The following is a 23109-nucleotide window of genomic DNA, read 5'->3' as shown; positions in this document are numbered from 1 at the left end:
AAGTTTTTTAAAGAGAACTACCTCAAATCGAGAGATATAATCTGTTTTTTGAGATTCGAAGAAATCTAAATAGACTCAAGATTGTTTTTGGGATACTTAATTCACTGTGCGATTCGTTTATATAAAATGATTTTTACATGATTTTTATATACAAGTCATGGATATTTGAGGTAGTGGTTCTACTTCTTGAACAGCAGAGGCGCGACGGGAGCAGCGGCATAGCGAGCGGCCACTGGAGCGGCCAGAGGAGCTGAGTACGCTGCAGCGATGGGAGCAGAGTAGGCGGCGGCAATGGGGGCGGAATAGGCAGAGGCGTAACGAGCAACTGGTGCGGTATAGGCGGCGGCTATCGGAGCAGAGTAGGCAGCAGTGAGGGGTGCAGAGTAGGCAGCAGTGAGGGGTGCAGAGTAGGCAGCAGCGATAGGTGCAGAGTAGGCGGCGGCGGCGAGAGGAGCGGCAGCATAGCGAGCGGCAACTGGGGCAGCGATGGGAGCGGTGTAGGCAGCAGCGGCAATGGGAGCAGTATAGGCAGCTGGGAAGGCAGCGCTGTGAGCCACATTCGAGGCAGTGTAGCTAGAAGCGTATGGAGCCACGTAGGCGGCGCTGCCCACCACAGCGGGGGCGGTGTAGGCCAAAGGAGCAGCAGCAGCCACAACACCAGGCTCTGCGGTGGCTACAGCCAACACGGCGCAAAGGCAGACAGCGAACTGGAAAGAGGAAAGAAAAGGACATTAGACTGATTTTTTTTTTAAAGAACATGAAACTACTCAGCTACTTACGAATTTGAACATTTTGGAATTGATTTTTTGGTAGTTTCTTGAGCTAGTTGTTAGCACTTGAAGCTGTGAGCTTGTTTTGATAATTTAACAGCCAGCAACGGGCTATTTTATAGTCCACGATGAGTATTGCTGAAAGCCACAAACGCATGTGACGCATCAGGGCCTCGTGTGAAGGCCTTAGCGCGTTTAAAAATGCAGTCGGCGATGTCGCTGCTGCTGTTGCCAATTGGCAGACACATTTAATGGGCCAATTCGTTGTTTAACAGCATTAGTGTAAGACGGCACGTGCCTTCGCGAATTTCATTATACGCCAGAAAATGAAATGCGCATGTTTGGCTTCCCCAAACCAATTTCCCATAGCGACTACTCTCGTACACATTTCTATCAAAGAATATATGGTACATATGCATGTATTTAGGTACGTGAGTACAAAACGCCATAAACCAATTATTTTGCACAAAAGTTTTAGAGAAACCATACGCGCACTCATCTACGTCCCCCTCTCTTCTGGCCAAAATTTTAATAACTTCATCTAATGATTGGCAATCTGTAACTCCAAGCGCGGTCGTGCTCGAGAGCTCCTGATGCTCAGTTCAGTATTGGCGATGGGTGCGTGAATGGTGCCAAATAATGGTCACGAGGTCATGGAAAGCAAACCGCTGAAGGAACATAATAATGAAAATTTAACCCTCGAAGGGGGAAAATGTATTTCTTATAGGCAATGCATTTGGTACTAAAATTTGAGATACGCTTTATTATTATTGTTTTTGACGTTTCATTATATTTATTTTTGAAGTAAATCGGCCTGCAATTTGGGCATAACAAAACAATTAACTATTACAATTACGCAAAACCTAACAAGTGTACAACACTTTAATGCTAACAATTAAAACCCATATCTTAATAAGTCAGCTGGCTGCCTGCTTTTGAGTCGTATTAATGGGCGTTCATCAGGTAGGGGCTTGACCAACCTGGAGCGGTGATTTATCGGTTGATTTCAAAAATTTAATCTAAAAAAAGTAAAATAATATATTGTTCCATTAAAGTCACTTTATATTAGAGAGGTAATTCAGAATAGATATGTTCAGTAGATGGAGTACTTTTGTATCATTCGATAGATGAATTTAATTGAATTGGATAAATTACTTGCCGATGAAAGACTAAGCCTTCTCACATAATATAAAAGAAAAATAGAATTCCTATAATAGGAAATGAAGAACCATTTCATGTTGTGTAAGCATCTGGATAGTCCGAATATTGTCGCAGTCTTGCAGCTAACCGAAGAAAATGATGAGGAAAAAATGTTAAATTTACTCCAATAAATATAATAACAAATTGACTTTTTAATCATTTCGAATTCAATGCGAATCCTGTAAATAAAGGCGAGCAACATACTATTTATTTGGAAAATACTGCCAAGGCTCAACAAAACGTGATAATTGAAAAAAAAAATTTGTATTCTTAAATGTTTATTGAAGCGACCAATTCTTAAATTTCTGTACTATATTATAGCCATATAAGTCAGCCCTATGTCAATTTTTATTTTATTGCACGCTTTACGTACTACAAGTATGTATGGGCATTAAAATCAATAATAAATACTACAAGTATATGTCAATACAATACAATAGATCGTTTGAAATACTGCTCTGTTGAAATGCTTTTGAAACCGAAGAATTTTAGATTTCTAAACTGGGATGTAATCTTTATGCTTTTTCTATCCTGCACCCGAAGGATTACAAACATGACACATATATTATTCGCGGCCCATAAAGGTGTACAAAATCGATTACGATACGTTTTGTAGTTAAGAATATATTACAAGTATATTCTTTAAAATTGAGGATTTCTCTTATACAGATTTCAAACTTTAAGTCACTTTAAGTAGAAATTTGTTCTTGAGTTTGGCATAATAAGAACACGAAACGTGAGTTGCGTGACTGTAAACGCCGAAGTGAATCCATATCTAGTGCTTTCTGGAATTCATTGTGCATTTTCATGAATAATTTGGTGGAACCACTTAAAAGGCAACGCTGGCAGCAGTGGCGAAGACGTCGTCGCACGCACTTCTAAACCAAATCCGAAGCGAAAATTTTTAATAGACTTGATGATGGCTTTGGTAAGAGGTCTGTGGGTGGTGTGTCCATTTTTGTGTGTGTGTGTGTGTGTGTGTGTGTGTGTGTGTGGGTGGTTCATGGTGGTTCGTGTTTGCTGCTCACGTTTTACGGCACTTAAACGACGCATTAACGCGCACGCACAGCTGCTGCCACTGCTGCTCCTTGTGCTCCTTCCGCTCCTGGCATGCCTTATGTTTCCTCCAATTCCACTTCTTTGGCTACCCATCAACATATTTAGCACCTAACCCAAGTTGCTTCTTTATTATGGCAATAAACTCACTCGCTTTGCGAAAAAGAAAAAAAAAGGAGAAGCAAAGTGGCGTATATTTCACACAACTTCTCTGCCACCTTCCTCCACCACATCCTCTCCCACGCAGCACTAAAGGAGCAGCTGTTGGCTGGCAAGGATTGGGCTAGTCCTTTGACTTTTGCTTTGTGCGAGCGGCGCACTTTTTTCGTGTGTGTGTGTGTGTGGATCTTTTTGTGTGCACATTTTTTAATTACTCGCGGCAAAGCACTTTATGCGATGCCACTCCCCACCCCCTCTCTGGAGAGGGTATTACGCCAACAGTTAATTGCAGAAGCTGCGAGCCACACTGCACCAAAACAAAGGCTATCAGACTGCATTGGCAACTGCTTTGAAATGTTGCAACAGCCACTTGAGATTTGCGGCTTGTGGCATCAAAGCTTTTAGATGGATTAACCAATATATATAATAATAATTGAAGTATGTGCCACACACACACACACACAGGAATACACACACATGTATATGTAAATGCATTTCGACGGCGCGACGTCATAAACTTGACAATGAAATGAAATGAGCGGCGACGACGGGTTTTTCATAAACTGACAAACTGACAAAGTGACGGGGCGAGACGCTTGGTGTTTGATGGCAGGAACAATAGTGGTGCAAGGACACAACGGAGCCATTCACACATGCAAGCGCTCCTGCCACGCCCATCTGGGTTAGGCAAAGTCAAGTGGCAGACTCGGTTGTTGTGGGTGGTTGGGTGCTTGAAGCGGTGAGTGAGTGACAAGTTTTGTGGCAACTGGGCGGACAGAAGCGGTTGACGTGTCAAAACAAATATGCTTCATCGGAGTGTGGTGGTGCAGGGTGTCTAAACCAAGGCGGACTTGTCCTTCAACTCAGTGAAGACGGGAAACTTGAAAGGAAATACATAGATGATTGACCAAATTGGCCAAATGTTCAGCATAAATTATCTCGCAGAATACAACACTTTTGTAGTGAAGCGGATAATAGAAAACGAAGGACACGCCGAAAAGAACAGTCTTCCCCATTGTAATCTGCTAAGAAATCCTGAGAAATATTCAACAAACACAAAATTCCAAATATATGCAACGCGCATGCATGTCACATCCATTCCGAGCATTTGTCCGTCAGTATGAACATCTATAACTTTTAATCCATAAACGAAACAGGTTGCTTATTCGTATACATATCAACGTGATCACAAATTATAAAAAGATCCATCATTAGTTGTCCTTGGAACGATAGATTAGGAATAAAAAATTGGTGTGACACAAGATAGAAGTGAATGATTTAACTTGAGTTAATTTTTTTTTATTGGTGAGGGGAACCCTTATAATTATAATTCATCAATGATTATTGGCCAATGTTAATTTGGCTTGAAAAGAATGGCTAGAAAATGGTTTCACTTTCGGTTATCGACCTAAAAAATGGGTTAAGACTAGCTATAACAAGAGAGAACGCTACAGTCGAGCAAGCCCGACAGTGAAATACCCTATACTCTTAGAATTAACCGATTTAGATGAAATTTGAAACAAAAGTAGACTCTTGTGTATGAATTATGTGTGCAAAGTTTGGTTAATGTAACATTTAAAATGTCGACGGTATTGACGAAATTCTGTAGCGGGGGAAGGGGGGAAAAATTCCAAAAAATAAAATAAACTCGTCCTTTCGCGGACATAGGAGAATCTGGATACCAACATTGGTTATTCTAGCTTTTATAGTTTCTGAGATCCTTGCGTTCATCCAGACAGACGGACAGACGGACGGACATGTCTAGATCGATTTCTCTCCTCATGCTGATTCAGAATATATATACTTTATGGGGTCGGAGATGCTTCCTTCTGCATGTTACATACTTTGCACAAACCTAATATACCCTTTTTACCCGACGGGTACAGGGTATAAAAATATAGAAAGCCCGCTGAAAAACAATTAAAAGTAGCTAAAGAAAGAATTCGCCATAAAACTTCTAGAAAACCCATTAAAAAATAGGTAGAAAAAACCCATTAAAAAATGGGTAGAAAAATCGCTTGCAAAAGACTAGATACGCCGCTATAAATAGTTATAAGATCCGCAAAAAAATAGATAGAAAACCGACCGTCAACAATGGTTGCTGTTCCTGGCTTTGAAGAGGCTCATACAACGCAGTACTATTTTTAAAATCAAGACCTACAAAGAAGGCATAAATAAGCAGACGGCAAATCAACTGCTAACGATTACGAGTTTATTTTTTTACCATTAGGATAGTGCAACCATGCGTTTTGAAGCATGATCAATAGAAGAACATAAATTTTGCTTAGGTTTTAGATTGTACCGTTGCGTTAGCTGCTTTACTTGCTGTTCATTAATATGCGCCTGTTACCGTAATATTGGTTTCGTCACAGAAAAGGTTGCCGATCCAGCATTCAAGACCCTCACTCACATAAGAAGTTAACACTTCAAAAGAAACTAAATCAGGGGATAGACAACGTATCAGTACGACTTGAATGCAGAAGTAATGGCATGATTTCATGACTTCATAAATTGCCGCATGCTGCCGTTGACGGCCCTGCTCAGTGAATGGACCAGGACCATTATTCAATGTCACCCTGTTTTTCCCCACACATAACGCGTATTTCAATTGCTTTTATGTGCATCTCATCAGCAGCTGTCGCATCATGATTGTGCATTTAGTAGGCAGCATTGGGAGCAATGGTTCCGCTCACATGCACAGTCACATGGCAAACACTTCACGGGACACACAGACGCTGAGGCTTAAAAGTAAAGGACACAAAGGAGTGGGACACAAATCATGCCACAAACAACAACAAGACCAACATCGACGACGACGACGACAACATCATGAAGCATGAACAACATGTTTTTGATATGAACTCGAGTACGGGTACGAGTACGATGCCGATGATGAGAAGCAATCCATGCTGTCAGGCAACAAATTTTCACAACAACTTTATTGGGCACACTCACCCACACCTCCATCCACAGTCCGATTGCACCCACACCCACGCCCTGACCCCGATCCCCCCCTTTCCAGTCTACTCTCGTATTCAACATTCAACATCACGGTGACAGTTGATGCCTCGTTGCATTGCAAAATCGCGTAATTGGCATTTTTAAGCAAAATTCACGCTTCAACACTTTTTTGAGTGTGCGTGTCCCTCTGCATGTGTATGAGTGTGTGTTTGTACGTGTTATGGTGTGGGTTTTTAAGTTATAAGCAAACACCTTGATATGCCATACAGATGCACTCGATACTTCTAATTAGTGACTTGTGTAAGCCTTGCATTTTACCCATTTTAGGTATGTATTTCCCGCTTTACAACATTTTTAATTTACCATTTTTTTCATTTATTCATTTGTGACATGCATTTAATTAATGTTAAGCCCATTGTAATGGCAGGTGGAGATGCTCGCTGTGTTATGCAAAGCTCTCCACTCAGACAGTCAAGAGTGGGTTTTAATTGATTTTATAGGCTTTCTATTCATCAGCAGATATAAATAGTAAAAAGGTGCTTATCAAGCAAAAAACAAAATATTCAATTACAACTATCTGTTCATTTATCACGTTGTCACTATTAATAGCACTAATCAGAAGAAAAATGATTTGTAGTCGTCATATTATATTTTTATAATTATATACAAGTATATTTAAATATTGTTGAAATTTCTTTGAGCAAATTTGCTTGTAAATCAGAAACTATTCGCATTTCGAATACTCATCTCAAATTCTTGCTTTCTTCATTATCATCACACACACGCATTTAAAGGCATGTTGCTGGTTCATTGCGTTTGTACAATCCAAAAGTTTTCTAATTCGGCATTTGGAACACGTCTGAATGTAAAAATAGTTTGCATAGTTCTATTCTATTTGTAAAGTTTGATATACCCAAAAACCAAGATACTCTTAATTGTTTTTCTCTTTTTCTGAATTTTGGCAATAAGTTCATCAGCTAAAAAGTTTGATAACCTCAAAGAAATGTTACTCTCAATTGGTCTTATTTGCAGTTTTTGGAAATAAGTTTATCAATTCGTTTATTTTTAAAATATTGAGCTCACTGCAAAATTCTGGAATGTTTTAGCAGTTAAGTTGCAGAATTTTTTACCGGCATAATAGAACACATTTGGTATTTTATTTTAATAATTATTATCTAGAGAATTGACTGAAACTCTTTGCTCTAGAACAATACTCCGAATTGATCTCATAGCAATAGCAAAGCTTATATATATATTTTTTTTGAACTTGGATCAATGAGAGGCTCTAGAAATGCCAACTCTCAGAAAGGAATATTCAATTACTAAAAATATTGTGGCATTGTTCAATAATATCCCAAAAGGATATGATAAAATTTGAAATCTAGAATAATATGGGTTTAAATAATTAATAAAAATGAAAGACATTTTTGTGGAAGTCTGTAGTTTTTTCATAATAATATTCTTTAAATTAATTTAAATAAATTGAGTTCCAAAATTATTTAATAATATTCAGCTGAATCTTAGTAGATCTATATTTTTAATTTCATAATTCTTAAAAATTCCTTAAAATTGTATTTAATTCTATGTCATTCTATTAAGTTTAGGTTCATTTGTAATTCTTGTTTATCTACTTTTATTTCATTAATTAGATGAATTCTGTTCTATGCTTCTTCTTAATATTAATATTTATAATTATGTTTCATTTTTAAGTCTAACTGACTCTTTCCTTAAAGGAAATCATTTTATATGTCAACTGAAGAGTTTAAATTTTTTTTTTTTAAATTTTATTAAATTTCCTTAATTTATTTTTACATAATTTTTTTTATTATATTAATCTCTATTTATAATATATTAACATTTTTAACATTTACTTTATTCAGTTCTATTTAATTATACTTAGTTCTATTTATTTCTATTCCGGAATTTTAAATTTCATTCACTCAGTTCAAGTGATAATTGAATCCCGTTCAAAAAAAAAATATACTACTATATGCATATAAAAATAAATATTTCTTTCTAACTTTCTCTGGTACGACTTTAATTATTTACTTATTTTCAATTCAACTTTTTTCTTGATTCAATGCATTTTTGTTTTGCCTTTACGATTAATACTAACAAATATGTATTTAAATATTTTTCATTAAAATATTTTTAAAACTTGCTACAGTTTTGAGGCTTATGACATTCATAATCACCTTTTGAGTTGATGATTTAGATTGCTAGTTCGTGATTATAAAAATGTACACACAGCACATCGAAAATTGTAACCTTAGGCTGCGACTACTGTTCGACTTCTGTGCACAGTGGTGCGGTTATACCCAAGATCCATTTATGTAGCCATAAACTGTATTCAACAAACTGCATTTCAAGGTCATGGACAAAATAACGGACGCTCAGGCACGCACCAGGCAGGGGCCAGCGGTCCGAAGAAGCGAATGGTGTAGACAGACATAAAACGGCTAAAATATCGATATGGCTAGTCGAGCCAAGAATTGCGCATGCGCCACGTCAGCCGTCAGTCGTTGACTTGGCCACATAGCAACAACAATGGTGACGCGTGCCGCGCATAAATAATTGAGTCTGAGGTATTTCTGGCAGCTGGCTGCCGAAAAAAGTGTAAGTGGTAATCGGTATAAAAGCGCATGGCCCACACTTCATTGGCACACACAAATCAACTGGCCATCAAAGTCAAGAAACCAAACTAAACCAACACTCCTCAAGATGTTCAAATTCGTAAGTATACGAATATTTCTCCACCTGCCTGATCAAATATTTAAGCGAGGAATTTTTTTATTTCTCTTACAGGTTGCTGTCTGCTTCTTCGCTATGGTTGCCGTCGCCGCCGCCAAGCCTGGCATCCTGGCCGCTGCTCCTCTGGCTGCTGCCGCTCCTCTGGCCTACACCGCACCCGCTGTGGTCGGCAGCGCTGCCTATGTGGCGCCTTATGCCTCTAGCTATACCGCCCACACCATCGCCCACAGCGCCGCCTTCCCAGCTGCCTACACCGCCCCCATCGCTCCTGCCCGCCTGGCCGCCTACGCTGCTCCAGTGTCCGCCGCCTACACCGCTCCCTTCGCGCCCGCTGCCTATGCATCGCCTTATGCCGCTGCCTATGCATCCCCATATGCCTCTGCCTACACCGCCCCCCTGGCCTACAGCGCGCCTTATGTGGCACGCCCCTTTGCCGCCGCTGCCGCCCCTCTGCTGCTGAAGAAGTAAGCCTGACACGCGCTCGAAATAATGCGCCATATTCTAGTTGATATGGTCTGGCATTTATTTTATTTCCTATCTTCTTGTGATTTATATGTTTGAAAAATAAAATCTTAAGTTTTTTATATGAAATTTTTGGATACACAACAAACAAACAAAAAACAGATGCAAAACTTTAAGATTACAGCTTTGTTGAAATGTCTAAAAAGATGTGTCTAAAAAGATTGTTTTAATGCTGATTGAATAGAAACTTAAACAAGTCCACTGCAGATCAGCTAAGGAGGTTCGAAAGCAAGTGCACATAGTTCCATAGTTGTCCAAGACAAGATGAGACATCAGACTTATCTAATTAAAAATGGGAAGACATTAAATTGCGAAATATACGAAAATATTTAGTAACGAGAAATTAACTAATAGTTGTTTTAGTTCATTTAGTTTGTTTTGTCTTTTGGTTCCTTTGGTTGTTCAGTGGTTTAAGGCCTTTAGTTTGTTCAATTGTTTCATTCCTTTAATTTCTTTTACCTGGACGCTTCTCGAAACGCTGATTACAAGCTGCAGTCTACAAAAAGTAAGCCTCTGCCTAATAAGGAATTCCTATTAAAGGGTAGAATGAATGAATGTGAATCGATTGGTGCCAAAATCACTTGCAGTTGGATAGCTTTTTTGTTTAAAAATGATGTACTCGTATAACTAAAGAGAAATTGTATCATATAGCTGCCAACGATGGCGGAGTACAAATCGAATTATTAGTTATTAGTTTTTTCCAATATCGAGAGCAATATTTGGTATTTATGATATATTCTAAATTTGACCAAATTTGATGCATTATGAGTATCCTATACTTATGATACGTTTGTGTTAGTCGAAGGGCGGAGACGGCGTATTCAAGACTCGTAAATTAAATACTTTTTATATGGCAGATGTGCATCAGATTTAAAACCAACAATAGCCCATATTGTGAGACTATTTTCAAGCAGTAGTAAAATAATCCCCTCTTATTCAACTGTGGAGATATCGATGGCGATTATTTCTTTCGGTGTAGCATTTATTTGCTTATTTGGAATGCGAGGCGAGCGATTCGCATATTTCAGCTGCTCAATTAGTAGCATTTAACAATTTCAACTATTGCGAGCGCCAACTCCGATGGCCCGAACACAAGCATACAAACATTCGAACATACATATACACTTACATACGTATGTATGTATGTACTTGTAGGTATGTGGCATAAAGGGGCTATATAATGGCCTCATAAGCGAGCGATTGTTGGCTGAATTTCAATTACGGGCTAAGATGCGTATCGCTTGTCCAAAGGTGTTTGTGTAGGGCGGCGGGGGAGCGATATATATCTGCATGTATTATATATGAGTTTGCATTATTGTCCTGGCTGGTATATGCATTTATGTTTGTGCAATGAACCACAAGGTTGCGCTTGCTTGAGCTTAAATTGTGGCACACACACACACACATACACTATATATGTACGTACAAGTCATGTTGATAGACGCCCCCGAAAACCACAAAAACCACAACGCCACAATCCACCAATGTATGTACAAGTATATGTTAATATTGAAAATAGCGCCACGCGCTGACACGACTAACAGCATCCATTAGCCAAAATCAATCTGGAGTCACAATCTATATAGAAGCCGTCGGCAAACATACATCAAGAGTGACAAGCGTCTGAGCAGACAACGTTGACTTATTACAGTCAATAAATAGCGCATAGAGATGGACTTTGAACAATATTTAAACTGAAAAGCCAATAAATATTAATAACTTATCAACTTGCAAAATTATGCAATATCTTATGTTGAACACATAAACAAAACTACATAAACATTAAGTTAAGATTGGCAGTTAGATTTAATTTGAATTGAGTTGACAGTTGTTATAGAAGATATTTATTTATTAATTAAATATTATTGGAGAGGATTATTTAAGCTACATTAATAATCTTTGTATTTCTTTATAGCATTAAGTACCTTACATTAATAGAAGAGATTTAAAAAGTTTCAAGTTAAGACGCATTCAGTTAATATTGAATATTTTGATCTCAATTGAGTCAATTGAGTTCACTTGGAGACAGTTTAAAAGGAAGAGATTTATTGAGTTCTATTTAATAAAAATTTAAAAACTATAGTAATGTTATTTCCATAAGTTATGGCATTAAATTCTAATAATCGGTTTGCAATTTTATGATTTAATTTAATAGTATCAGTCTGCATCTGTTTGCAAATATTGAACTTGAAAATTTTTAATAAATTGATGTTTTTTTTAAATATTTGTTAGGGGCTGCTTAAAATATGATTATTTTATTTGAATAAACAAAAAGGCACTTTTAATAAAAGATGTATAAACATGTTTAATTCTAAACAATTGAAATTATTGCTTATGAACAATCTATTCGAGTATCGTTACTTTTTAGTTCATAAGCTTACAAAAACAGTCGTAAATGTCAGAATTTAATTTTTTTTGCCTTTAGTGTCTTTTTGTTAAGCGAAGATATATTGAAGATTTAATTGTAAACAATTGTGTTTATTTCGTATCAACATTCCGATCAAGTAAGAAAGATTAAGTGTTTAAGCCTCCGAATATTCCATAATTTCATGTTAGGGTATACTTTTAAGTAAATGGATGCTATAATTTTTTCGTATGTACTTATTATAACATTTGTAGTTCATATAAAGAAAAGTAAGTATTAATTTTGAATATTCATTATTTTATATATACAAGTACACATCTAATATATTTATATTTAGTATGTATTTCTTTCATAAAGCTTAGTAAAACTGTTAGTATTTGATTACTTTTTGAATATTTACAAAAATTTCCCAAAATAGTTTTTTTTTGTTATAAATAAAGCAAAAATAATTTTGTGAAGTCTATAAGAATAGTGTTTGAAAATTGGTAGCTTTATAGATTTCCTTGCTTCAAAAAATAATCGAACTTAGAGGCATCTCTAAGCTCAATGCCTGCAGATTCTAAATTGAAATTGACACCTGTGTTGGCGTTGACAAGCAAGCCAAACCGATGACAGCTTCAAGACCTAATACGGTCCGAAAGCGAGCTTTTAAACAAACTGTTCGATGAGGAGTAACATTTTGAAAAGTTGCCGCTACCACGCCTACCAACTCGATTGATGTCCCTTAATAAATTCAAAGCGTTAGTCAGGCAGCGAGGCATCGGAGGTTGCCAAAAGGTTGCCTTGCTTGTATTTTATCAAAAGTTGTGAAAAGTTTTGGCCTACAACGTGCCTGACTGACTGACTGACTGACTCGAACTACTTGTTGATAAACTGATAAAAGCGTGCTGGCACTGGCGCTTCAAGAGTGCAAATTTTTGTTTGATAAACTATAAGCTTCGATGGCAAGCAGGCAGGCAGCAACAGCGAACATAGGAAGTGGAGAAGGGGGAAAGGGGAAATAGCAGCATCAGTTACCAAAAACTTTGCCAATTATCGTTTGGCCGTGTGCCCAGAAGAGCGCCCCAAACCACAATCACAGGACCTCCCTGTAGGATTGTTGGGCTACCTTGCCCAACGACCAACGGCCGTTGTGGTCGTGAATGGCTGGTTGGGCAACAACTTTTTGACTTTATTGTTGACTTTGTTAAATGTGGCTAAATGGGCGTAAATGACCAACAACACTGGCACACACACAAACACACACATGTTTGTGTGATTGTGTGTGCGAGGTTTCTCATGTTAAAGCAAACAGAAAAGGGTTAAAAGTTTAGGCAGACGACCCCTCTGGCGGCTACCTTAAAGTTTTGCATCCATCAGAGTTCTCCTCCGCACATATACATACATACATACATACATACTCGTACATATGTGTTGCCTCTGGCAGATTACAACGAATTTTGTGCTTCAGTAAATGTTGTGGCTTCTAGACTTTGCACCCCAGCTGGCTGTACTTTCATTTCATCGTAAAGGCGAAGCTGTTGGTAAGTTCCTTGCGGTTTATTCTGCAGATGAAAAGACGCAATGAAATGTAAACACAAGTCGAGCTTTCGCACAGCACACCTGCACAACAACTCCAACAATATGGTGAAGGCAAAGGGAAGCAAACAGCAACAATGTGAGCAGCAGAAATGCGCCAAACCGAAGAGGAAATACCTCATTACAAACAAACGAAAAAAAAAATAAAAAAAAAAATAGGAAAGAAGACGCAACCGCAAGCGCATCCACACACCTTTTCGAACCCACCTGCTCATCCATTGGAATTATGCGGTATTGTCTAAAAATGAGTTTTGGTTGCTTGTTGCTATTTTTACGTTTCATCGAACAAAAGCAAAGTATGTGTGTATGTATAAGGTATACACGGCGGCAACAACAAAAGCTGAAAGCTGGCTAACAGAAAGCACTAAGAGGGTGGGCGGACCGCGAATACCCTCAACAGCAGATCATACTACTCCCAGCAATGAGCAACGAGCGACGCGTGCAGAGCGAAGACCAAGCATTATGCGAAACAAAAATGCAATTGGTACACCCCACAACATTTCAAAGTACCAGATCGAGCTTGTCCTATACTCTTTGACCGAAGTCTACTGCTCAACTCGAAAAATATAAAACAAGTATGTTTGAAAGCAAATCATTTCAAAATTCATTCCATAATTTAATTTAATGTTTCATTTCTCACCTATCTAACCGTTTTTTTTTTCGTGACTTTCCAATATTGGAATTATGTCATATTTTGGAACATTCTCGTACATTTTAGTTATGAGTTGGCCAACAAGACGTCAATCTGGCCAACTTTAGGCAAACACTAAGTCAGAATTAGTTGTCTACATATTTTTGAAGCAAGTAATTCAATCGGGTATATAGTTTAAACATTTATTAATTTTGTTTTCAAATAACAAATATTACTTATCGATAGAGTCCAAGAAGTTAGAAGTAAACACAAACAAATGATTGTTTCCTATCCAAATATAATCGTACAAACATATATAAATTCATTAATGAATTGGATTTTTTGGATAAAAATTTGAAATCTATTCCTTTTACTTTTAAAACATTCGAATATAAAGAAAAAAAGTATAATTTCCAATGTTTAAACATATATTTTATTTCTATTTATTTGTAAACATAAGTTGTTTATTTCCTGTCAATTACAAAAATACATACAAGTATGCATGTATTAAATTAAAATGTAGTTCATATAATAAATAATTAACAATTTTTATTTTAATCAAATTGTACTTAATTATTATGACTAGGAGTTTTTGTAGAAGAATATACTCGTATTTAACTGACAGATCAATATTTAATTGTACGCAGTATTTGTAAAAAACTAGAATGATATCAGTTTAACCCATGTTAAACATATATCTTGAACTTTAATTTTTTGTTTCTTTGATCTTTATAATAAAATAATAATATAATAAGAAAAATTAAAAACAAAAAAAATGTATATTTTCTCAACATTTTCAATGCAATTACTATTTTTGTTTTACTCTTAATTACTTTTCAATGTATTTAATATTTCTATATATATTATATATTTAATATTTGTTAAATATTTAATAACAATTTGTTTAAACGAACGACTAAATACATATCGATGAAATGATTAGTGGAGCATCACATTTGTTACGAGCAATTTCAATTCAAACAGATTTGAATACTTTCCTCGGCATCAACTCTCACATTAGGTAGGAAGAGCACAGTGCTTGCTATTAAAACAAATTTCGAAAAAATATAGAAAAATAAAATATTTTCTGTGTCGTCAATAAATAATAAATAAATCGTGTGAAAACGGATTCAGCTTCACTTGTGAGTATTTTCAAATGAAAGAAAGAAAACAAATGCGATTTTGTTGTCGCCTGAAAGTGCATCAAAATGAAATGTAACAGGAAGGCGCCCAATGCATTTACCTTTGTAGTTGTAGGTGAGTGTGAGTGTGCGTGTGTGTGTGTGGGTATTAGGGGTGTGTATGGGTGTTGCATGCTGCTGGCAGTAGCATTAAGTGAAGCACGTTGCATGTTGGCTAAAATGAAGTGCTGACAACGCCATGTTGCAGCGACTGCCGTGAGTATTGCTGCTAAGCGTCTTAACACACACACACACACACACCTTTGCACAGAGACCGCAACCGCACACACCATAGCCATATAACCGCACACCATTACGCACACCGACCAAGTCAAAACAAAAGGATGTGCCTCAATTGGTGCGCCTACATCTTTCCACTTCCACATCCACTTCCACATTCACATCCACTTGGATGCTGCTGCCAGTGGCAGCGTTGTGTTTAATTTACGCGCTGCTATTATTTTAATCTTTTGCGCTACAACAGCGTGAAATGACTTTCACCTGCTGCTGTTGCTGTTTCTTCTTGTGCGACGGATCCTTACCGCATCCTAGCCCGTGGTTTGGGTCGTCGGCAACGCCTTGAGCCACCGTCCAGAGCACAAAAGCATTTAACACAATATTTTTGCTTCTAACCTAGAGATGAGCGATGGTCGTGAGGCGTGATGTGACAAAAAATTAAATAAAAGAAAGAGTTCAGTAAAATTGTAAATGGCTGGATATACTTGAGGTACTTCAGGAGTTATTGAAATATTCATAGGCTATGGCCAGTTATTGTGAAGTTTTAATTTTGTTTTAATTAGCGGGGAAAACTAAAATTTGATGTTTAGTTTATAAGCAGAGTAATGAATTAAAAAAGCATTAAGCAGAAATGAGGATGAAGTGATAAAATGCTTGATATAGTTAGTTATTTTGGATCTTGATGTCTCCAACTCCCGCTTAAACCGACTTTAATGAGATCTGTAAATAATCGCAGTTTCTGTCTTAAGTGTCTGGTGTTGGGAGCGTTGTTTGCCTCTATCTCCATCTCCAAGATTATACAGACGTCCGTGTGCCAAAAAGGTGCTGACGGCCGGTGGCGGGAAGCTTTTGTCAGTTGGCCTCAAGGTGCGGCATTTTCAGGATGTGTCGTCGTCGTTTTGTCTGCACGTCCGCACCTACGACCATTCGGAATCCTTGCTCGTCCTTGTTAGAGCGTATGCTTCTCTGTGTGTGTGGTGCCTTTGACTTGCTCCCAACGCTCGTCAACGCTTTGCGTTTAATGCTTTTTCTTGCGGCTGTCGGAACAGACAAACAGACACAAACACAGACAAAGCGACAGGCAGACAGAGGACAGACAGGAAGACAGTAAGGCTACCACCTTGCCGCCATTGCTTTTTATTGTTTTATGTGTGCCGCTGAAGCTAACACCGACACCGACACCACCACCGCCACCACCACTGGAAGCACCTTACCCAACTTTCCGCCTTCAGCTGGAAAATGTACGATGCCTCGCACATCATCGCGTGCTTTGTGCGCTTTCAACGCAAAGCAACACTCTGCTCTGCTCTGCTCTGCTCATCTCATCTCATCTCAGCTCAGCCCTACTCCATGCAAGAAAAAGGTGAGTAAGCACCATGAAATCTTTTACAATAAGCATCGTCGTCGTTGCCGACAAGAAAGCAATTTTGTAGCCAAAAAAAAAAAAAAAAAAAAAACGAATCAACAGAAGAGGAAGAAAATGAAGCAGCGAACCCATAATGCCTCAAATCATTTTCATTTCTTGTAGTGTGCGCTTGTCTGCACTGAGCTGCTCAAGTTGACGATGTCCTCGGTGCCGTCAGGAACTCCTTTACGAGCAGTTCCTTCAGTTAGCACCATCGTTGTCTTAGCTTATTTGTTGCTCTATTTACGCGCTCGTTTGGGATTCTGTGGGCGTTTTTTCTGCCGACCATCAGCATCAGCATGGCACTCAAAGCGCTTAAGCTGCTTCTCAGCTCAGACTTTGAGACTCGGGCGATATGTACTCATACGTATAGTACTATATCTGTTGCCTCCTCTTCATGTTCATGTGGCAGAATCCTTGTTACAACGCCATGTCGCATGTCCTCAGTATGTGGGTGTGTGTATGTGTGTTAGCAACATTACAATATTTTACAAGATTTACTGACCATGTACGTATATTTCAGCTGATGCTCTAAGGTGCCAAGCACTTTTCAAATATAACGTATACGTCAAGTCGCTGGCTGTACAAAAAAATGGAATACTTGTACAATTTTAAACTTAACTTTCTTTTGCTCTTCTAAGCTCTAGCTTAGTGCGCTTTGGAACTACATTATGGAAATTGAATGTTAGTGATATCTGTAGATGTTTGTCGCGCATTCAAATGCAGAAACAAAGACATATGTTGTTAATGATACTTATTTTATTTATATTATCTTGAGTCATGTTTTTCATTTAACAGATTAATACTCGAATTTCCTTATGGAGCTATTCTTATGGCAGCTATAGAACTAGTAGATTTAGAGTAGATTAGTAGATTAATAGTAGTAATTTGATGAATGTCTCATTGGACTGGACCTCGATTTTTTTTTGAGTCCGCTCGACTTTAGCATTCCTTTCTGGTTTTTGTTTAAGAATTAGCGTGGTTCTAACATGGCTCGAAAGCAGGACAACATTTAAGATATCTTAAGACTTTTATAAATTTATTCGAAATATAAGTATGCTAGTAATGTAATTAAATACTCGTATAGCTTTGTTCTTAAAAAACATAAAAATTTCATTACTTATTAATTAAATTAGCTATAAAAGAATTATAGTTATAGAGTTTACAATCAGGCTTTTATTTAACTTTTGTAAATATTTTTGACTAAACAAGAGTTGTTTAATAATTTTATAAAAAATGTTGGGCAATCTGCTAATGCTAAAATGTAGCTAAAAGCTAGGATAAGAAGGCATTTAATAACTGGTTTTTATCAAAATCTTTCTACTTTGGCAACAAAATGATCCGGAAATACATACTTTTCAGCCGATAAAAAGCACCATTTCCATTAATTTAAATAAGAGATTCGCTAGATTTGTGTAGAAAATGCAAATGCATATTCCGAAAATATCCTTTAAGCGCATTAAAGTCGCTGCCATAATATTTTTAAAGTGAAAAATTAAACAGCCGCATTTTCTGAGCCATACTTAGTTGAAGAAGTTGCCTGAGCGACCGGTGCACCTGCCACTGCCACTGCGACTGTGGCTGCTTCTTAAGTCGAAAAATAAATAGAATTTTTAAGTAAATTGAAGTAGCAAACTTATTTGCTGCCAGTCGGCAACGTTGCCAACACTTTTGTTCCAACTTGGCCAGCATAACTCACACGTAAGCCAGACAGGAGGCGAGCTGCAGCCAACAGCCAACAGCCAGCAGGCAAGGGCTGCGAGCCAAGAGGCGAGGAGCAGGCGGGCGACTCACAAAGAATGGTTGGTGGCCACGGCAAAGAAGCCGCAGTGGCTTTGGTGGCACTTTCTACACGCCAAACAACAAATGGTGCACATTACAAGGACCCCAAAGCTACTTACAAAACTGAGAGCGCGCGCACACACACACATAGACATACTTTGTTATCTACAACGCCATCTATGTAAGTGAGAAAGGAGCAGGAAAGGCAGGCGAAGGAGGAGAAGGAGGGGACGTGGACGTGGCAGGGTGCAATCGGAGTGTCTGTGCAACAAGGCGCTGAACTTAAGCAGCGAAGACAAATTTTTATTGCCGCAAGCCAGAGTCGATTTCGATTATTGACTGCAGGCAGCCAAACTGTTGCACACACACACACACACGCACACACACACCCATACGATGGCGAACTGTGCCAAGTAATGGAGGGGAGTTGTGGCAGATTCTCGGTGCCAGGACATGTTGTCGACTCCGGCTGGCTTTGCTTGTCGCGTTCGCTCATTTGAGTCACATTTTATTATTTTCAAGCATTTATCGTATACTGGCTGGCATTTTATTTTATTAGCGTGACATTTCAATTGATAGACCCCGAAGTAGTGTGCTGGGGATGTCGCCAGTGGCGGTGAAGGAGAGAGTGGAAATGTCAAGACAAGACGCCTGTGCATCCTGCCAAATGTATGTCCTCGATTTCGCTCTTCAATGTCTGAATTTGTCTTCAAGTTTGCCAGAGGGATAAGCAGCTGCATCGTAAAGTTAAATTGATCTAAGAAAACTATTAATACAAGTATATAGAGCTATTAAAAAATCGGTGGCATTTCCTGATGTAAAGTATTAGTTAGTTAAGTTAATAGTAGTAGTAAGATAATTTTGGCTTTTCTAAATTTATACACTTTGCTTCGCAGAATATAGAGAAAAGATTGACCGTAATATTAGAATCTGTGAAATGTGTTGCATAATCGCATACCAGATTTTATTTTGGCTAAAAACAATTGGTTCTACCAAAGTTTTACCAAATTTCCCCATATAATATGCAGAAAAGTAAAATAATAGATTGGGCGTAATATGTTGTATATACCCGTAGCTTGTAGCTTGTTTTGTTTAAGAATTAGTTTTTGGAATTGTTTTTATTATATCATACAGAAATATTGGATTCATACTACACTTGCTCTATTTTTTTGTTGATTAAAATGGTTAAAGATAAGTAATTGAAACAATTTGTACACAATTTATTACCATATAAGTTCTTAAAACTAAAGTAATAATTGGAAGTAGTATACATAAATTGTATATTGTGTAAACTCTCTCACCGACGGGCAACTTTTGTCCGTTGAAGAGGACTGTCCACATAAGGTAATACTAAAATACTTAATACACCTAAAGAAAGTTCTAGAAAAAATGCCCGCCCAAGAGATGTGGCCGGATGAAAGCCATTAAGGCAGTTTTTCCGTATGCATACAATGCAGTACAATATTTATCAAACATTTTTGAGAATCCCAGCTAATCTAAAATTTGTTCCACTATGTACATACATACATACATGTAAGTCCACTATGTACATTGTATATCATTTTTATATGATTATATACTTAAAGGTCTGGAAGATAAGAACTATCTTATTCAGTATTAGCTACTTCATCCAGGAGTAGCAACTTTTTTCATACTTTAAGATAATTTGAAATTCGTTTAAACTAAAACAAAGAAATTATACTGTCCGTCATATTCCCAATCTCTCTCAACATATTTTGCATAGTATATCCTTTAATATGAATTACATAGAATCAGTTCCGTTCTGTAATTAAATTTTTGACAGCTCTCAATGGTCTGACTTTTTTTAGTTTCTAAGCAAAGATCAAAAGTTCACACTGCGATGCCAAACGATAGCAAAGTACATACATACGTACATAATTAATTTTTGCAGTCAGCTGCTGGTTTCATGGGTATCGATGTTTTTAGTGATCAGAGTGACCGTAATATTACATATTAATATTATTTCCTCACGTGGTTTCGATTTAATCAGCACATGAAATTAAAAAATGTATTTAAATTTTACCAGCTAATGCATATTTTACAAAGGTTTTTTTTTCCATTTTCAAAATACACGTGCTTTAACCAATAACAATTAGGGGAATACCCCGAAATAATGCATTGTAAGAAAGCACTGATAGGGTTCCTTATAGACGCCCGAAAATATGTATGTATGTATATACTTTCAAAATGATTTGATTCAAACAGTTTTCCCTGGTGTGAATGTATTACCCACGAGCACTTGATTATTCAAAGTCTTGGACAGAACAAGGCATACCTTAATTTAAACATATGCTGATCGTTTTTTGTATACTTGATATAACTTTGTTCTTAGTATTTCATTATTCTTATAACAAATGTTCATATGTATATATTTTTAAATCAAGGGCGGGCACTAACTATAAAACGTATTTCTAGGTGTGCGGGACTTGGAGTATTATTTTTTAAGCACTTGTGCTCGGAATTGCATCTGGCAACGCTGTACCTTAGAGACTGTTCAACACTGTCTGAAAGTTTATGAAGAACAACTAACGCCTTTGAGATTGCTGTCTAAGGTAATATTGTGCGTTGTCATTACATGTATATCAGCTTTACGAACCAAACTTCATTTGAGCAGCACACAAATATCATATAGGCTGTCCGTGTTAAGCACACAAAAAATAAAAAAATCATAAACTAGAAACGAAAAACGCGTAAAAGCGTAGCAAAAAAAGGAAAAGCTTATACAAAACAGACAGGAAAGTAAATCGTACACGCTAGTCAAGTACAACATGGTTTATACCGGCTACGAGACTTACGGGCCCGCTCAGAACGCGCTGATGGTCTATGGAGGGGCCGATGTTGCCGAGGAGCACGGCATGGAGCTGCAGCCTTCGTTTAATCGCGTCATGCGTTTAATTGATTACGAGTTGTGTTTCAAGCATCCCTTGGAGCATAACTGGACTCTGTGGCATTGGGAGAACGATCGCACCAAGTGCTGGACCGATATGTTGAGCGATGTGACCAGCTTCAATACGGTCGAAGACTTCTTTAGGTAAGTGTGAATAGCAGTTCACATCTTCGCATCTGATTAGCATAATTATTTTCATGCAGCGTCTACTACTTTATAAAGCCACCATCTGACTTGAAGATATTCAATGATTATATGGTCTTCAAGGAGGGCATACGGTAGGTCGTAGGTACGAACGTTCTCAATTTCTCTGCTATAATAAATTCTACCTTACTGCAGTCCCATGTGGGAGGATGAGGCTAATAAGGAGGGTGGACGTTGGATAATGATTTTAGATAAGGCTTCCAAAAGTTTCATCGACAAAATGTGGCATGATTTGGTTAGTAAGAAGAAATTATGTTGTTCTCTAATATTTGAGTTGAAACTTGCAACTTTTTCAGCTTTTGTGCATGATTGGCGAGTGCTTTGATTACTCGGAGCAGATTTGCGGTGTGGTCATCAATGTGCGCAACAAAGCCAATAAGATATGTAAGTGATAGCAAAAGAGGTTTTGCCATCAACTCTAAATCTCTCTTGCCCGTCTAATGTAGCCCTTTGGACCAAGGATTCGCGCAATCAGCAGGCTGTGCTTGCCATTGGCCATAAGATGAAGGAGCTGCTCCAACTGGGCGATATGAAAATCCAGTACCAGGTACACAAGGATGCCATGGTCCAGCATGGCCCGAATGTGAATGCCATATATGTTATTTAAAGTGTGTGTGGTCGGACGGACCATAACATATACCGATCATAGATCGGATTTACAGAGATTAGGTTAGGTTTGCTCTACGGCGTTCGTAAATGCTTAGTTCTTCGTTTTATAAATGTCTAGAAATTAGCATATACGATCGTTAGTACTTATATATATTTATAATGCATAATTATGTATTGTTTTATGACTCTTGCTGTGAGCTAACTTACACACATCTATCTAGAACACATGCACACTACATGTACAACACATATGTAAAGCACCTACCTAATATGTAATATGAATAAAGAAAGCATTGCATAAAAGGCAAAACTTTCGGCAAAGACCCCTAAAAGCTCGTTGTCAGTCCACAGCATCATCTCTAAATCCGGTGGACTAACGCACGTACAAGGACCACGTACTTGATGCCACACACATGCAGTGCGTGTGTGTGTGTGTGTGTGTGGGGTACGTGAGTGTGCGGTAGGGATGGGCATTGTTATGCAGAATAATAATATTCGCATAAGTTATTCCGCAAGTTATAGTCACGATGCAGGCCTAGTTCGGCATGAAAATATCAGTCATTTCAGTGATTTGACAAAACCAGATGGATGGTGTAACGTTTTATTGAAGAGTTCCATATATGTTTCCACTAAAGCTTAATCAATGGCAAAATTATATAGTATAGTATAGGACTTGTATTGCATTGACAATAAAAAATCAAATATAGTGATGCAAGGTGAGTCGAATTATCGATTTTGTGTTCTTAGATGTTGTGGATTAAAACATTCGGCTATAAATTCTGATAAAGGT

At 37.7% G+C, this 23109-nt stretch overlaps 3 protein-coding genes across 3 annotated transcripts; 2 read left to right on the top strand and 1 right to left on the bottom strand.

Moving 5' to 3' along the window:
• Positions 1–179: 179 nt before the first annotated feature.
• On the bottom strand, positions 180–791 carry LOC115622461 (pupal cuticle protein C1B-like). The gene is made up of 2 exons (XM_030516406.1): positions 780–791; positions 180–707 (listed from the first exon to the last, which is right to left on the bottom strand). Exons 1-2 carry the CDS (start codon positions 789–791, stop codon positions 180–182), a joined length of 540 nt encoding a protein of 179 aa, XP_030372266.1.
• An 8076-nt stretch (positions 792–8867) lies between these two features.
• LOC115623138 (cuticle protein 18.6-like) lies at positions 8868–9365 on the top strand. Its single transcript, XM_030517347.1, has 2 exons — positions 8868–8879; positions 8952–9365. The coding sequence occupies exons 1-2, from the start codon at positions 8868–8870 to the stop codon at positions 9363–9365; spliced, it is 426 nt and encodes a 141-aa protein (XP_030373207.1).
• An 11838-nt stretch (positions 9366–21203) lies between these two features.
• On the top strand, positions 21204–22604 carry LOC115622873 (eukaryotic translation initiation factor 4E1). The gene is made up of 5 exons (XM_030516963.1): positions 21204–21650; positions 21710–21784; positions 21846–21945; positions 22007–22094; positions 22157–22604. Exons 1-5 carry the CDS (start codon positions 21388–21390, stop codon positions 22315–22317), a joined length of 687 nt encoding a protein of 228 aa, XP_030372823.1. The 5' UTR covers positions 21204–21387; the 3' UTR covers positions 22318–22604.
• The last annotated feature ends 505 nt before the right edge of the window (positions 22605–23109 follow it).

Source organism: Scaptodrosophila lebanonensis, unplaced genomic scaffold, assembly GCF_003285725.1.
Source record: "Scaptodrosophila lebanonensis strain 11010-0011.00,11010-0021.00 unplaced genomic scaffold, SlebRS2 tig00000043-arrow-pilon, whole genome shotgun sequence".
NCBI lineage: Eukaryota > Metazoa > Arthropoda > Insecta > Diptera > Drosophilidae > Scaptodrosophila > Scaptodrosophila lebanonensis.
Note: the sequence above shows the minus strand (reverse complement) of the source record. Positions and strands in the feature narration are given on the sequence as shown.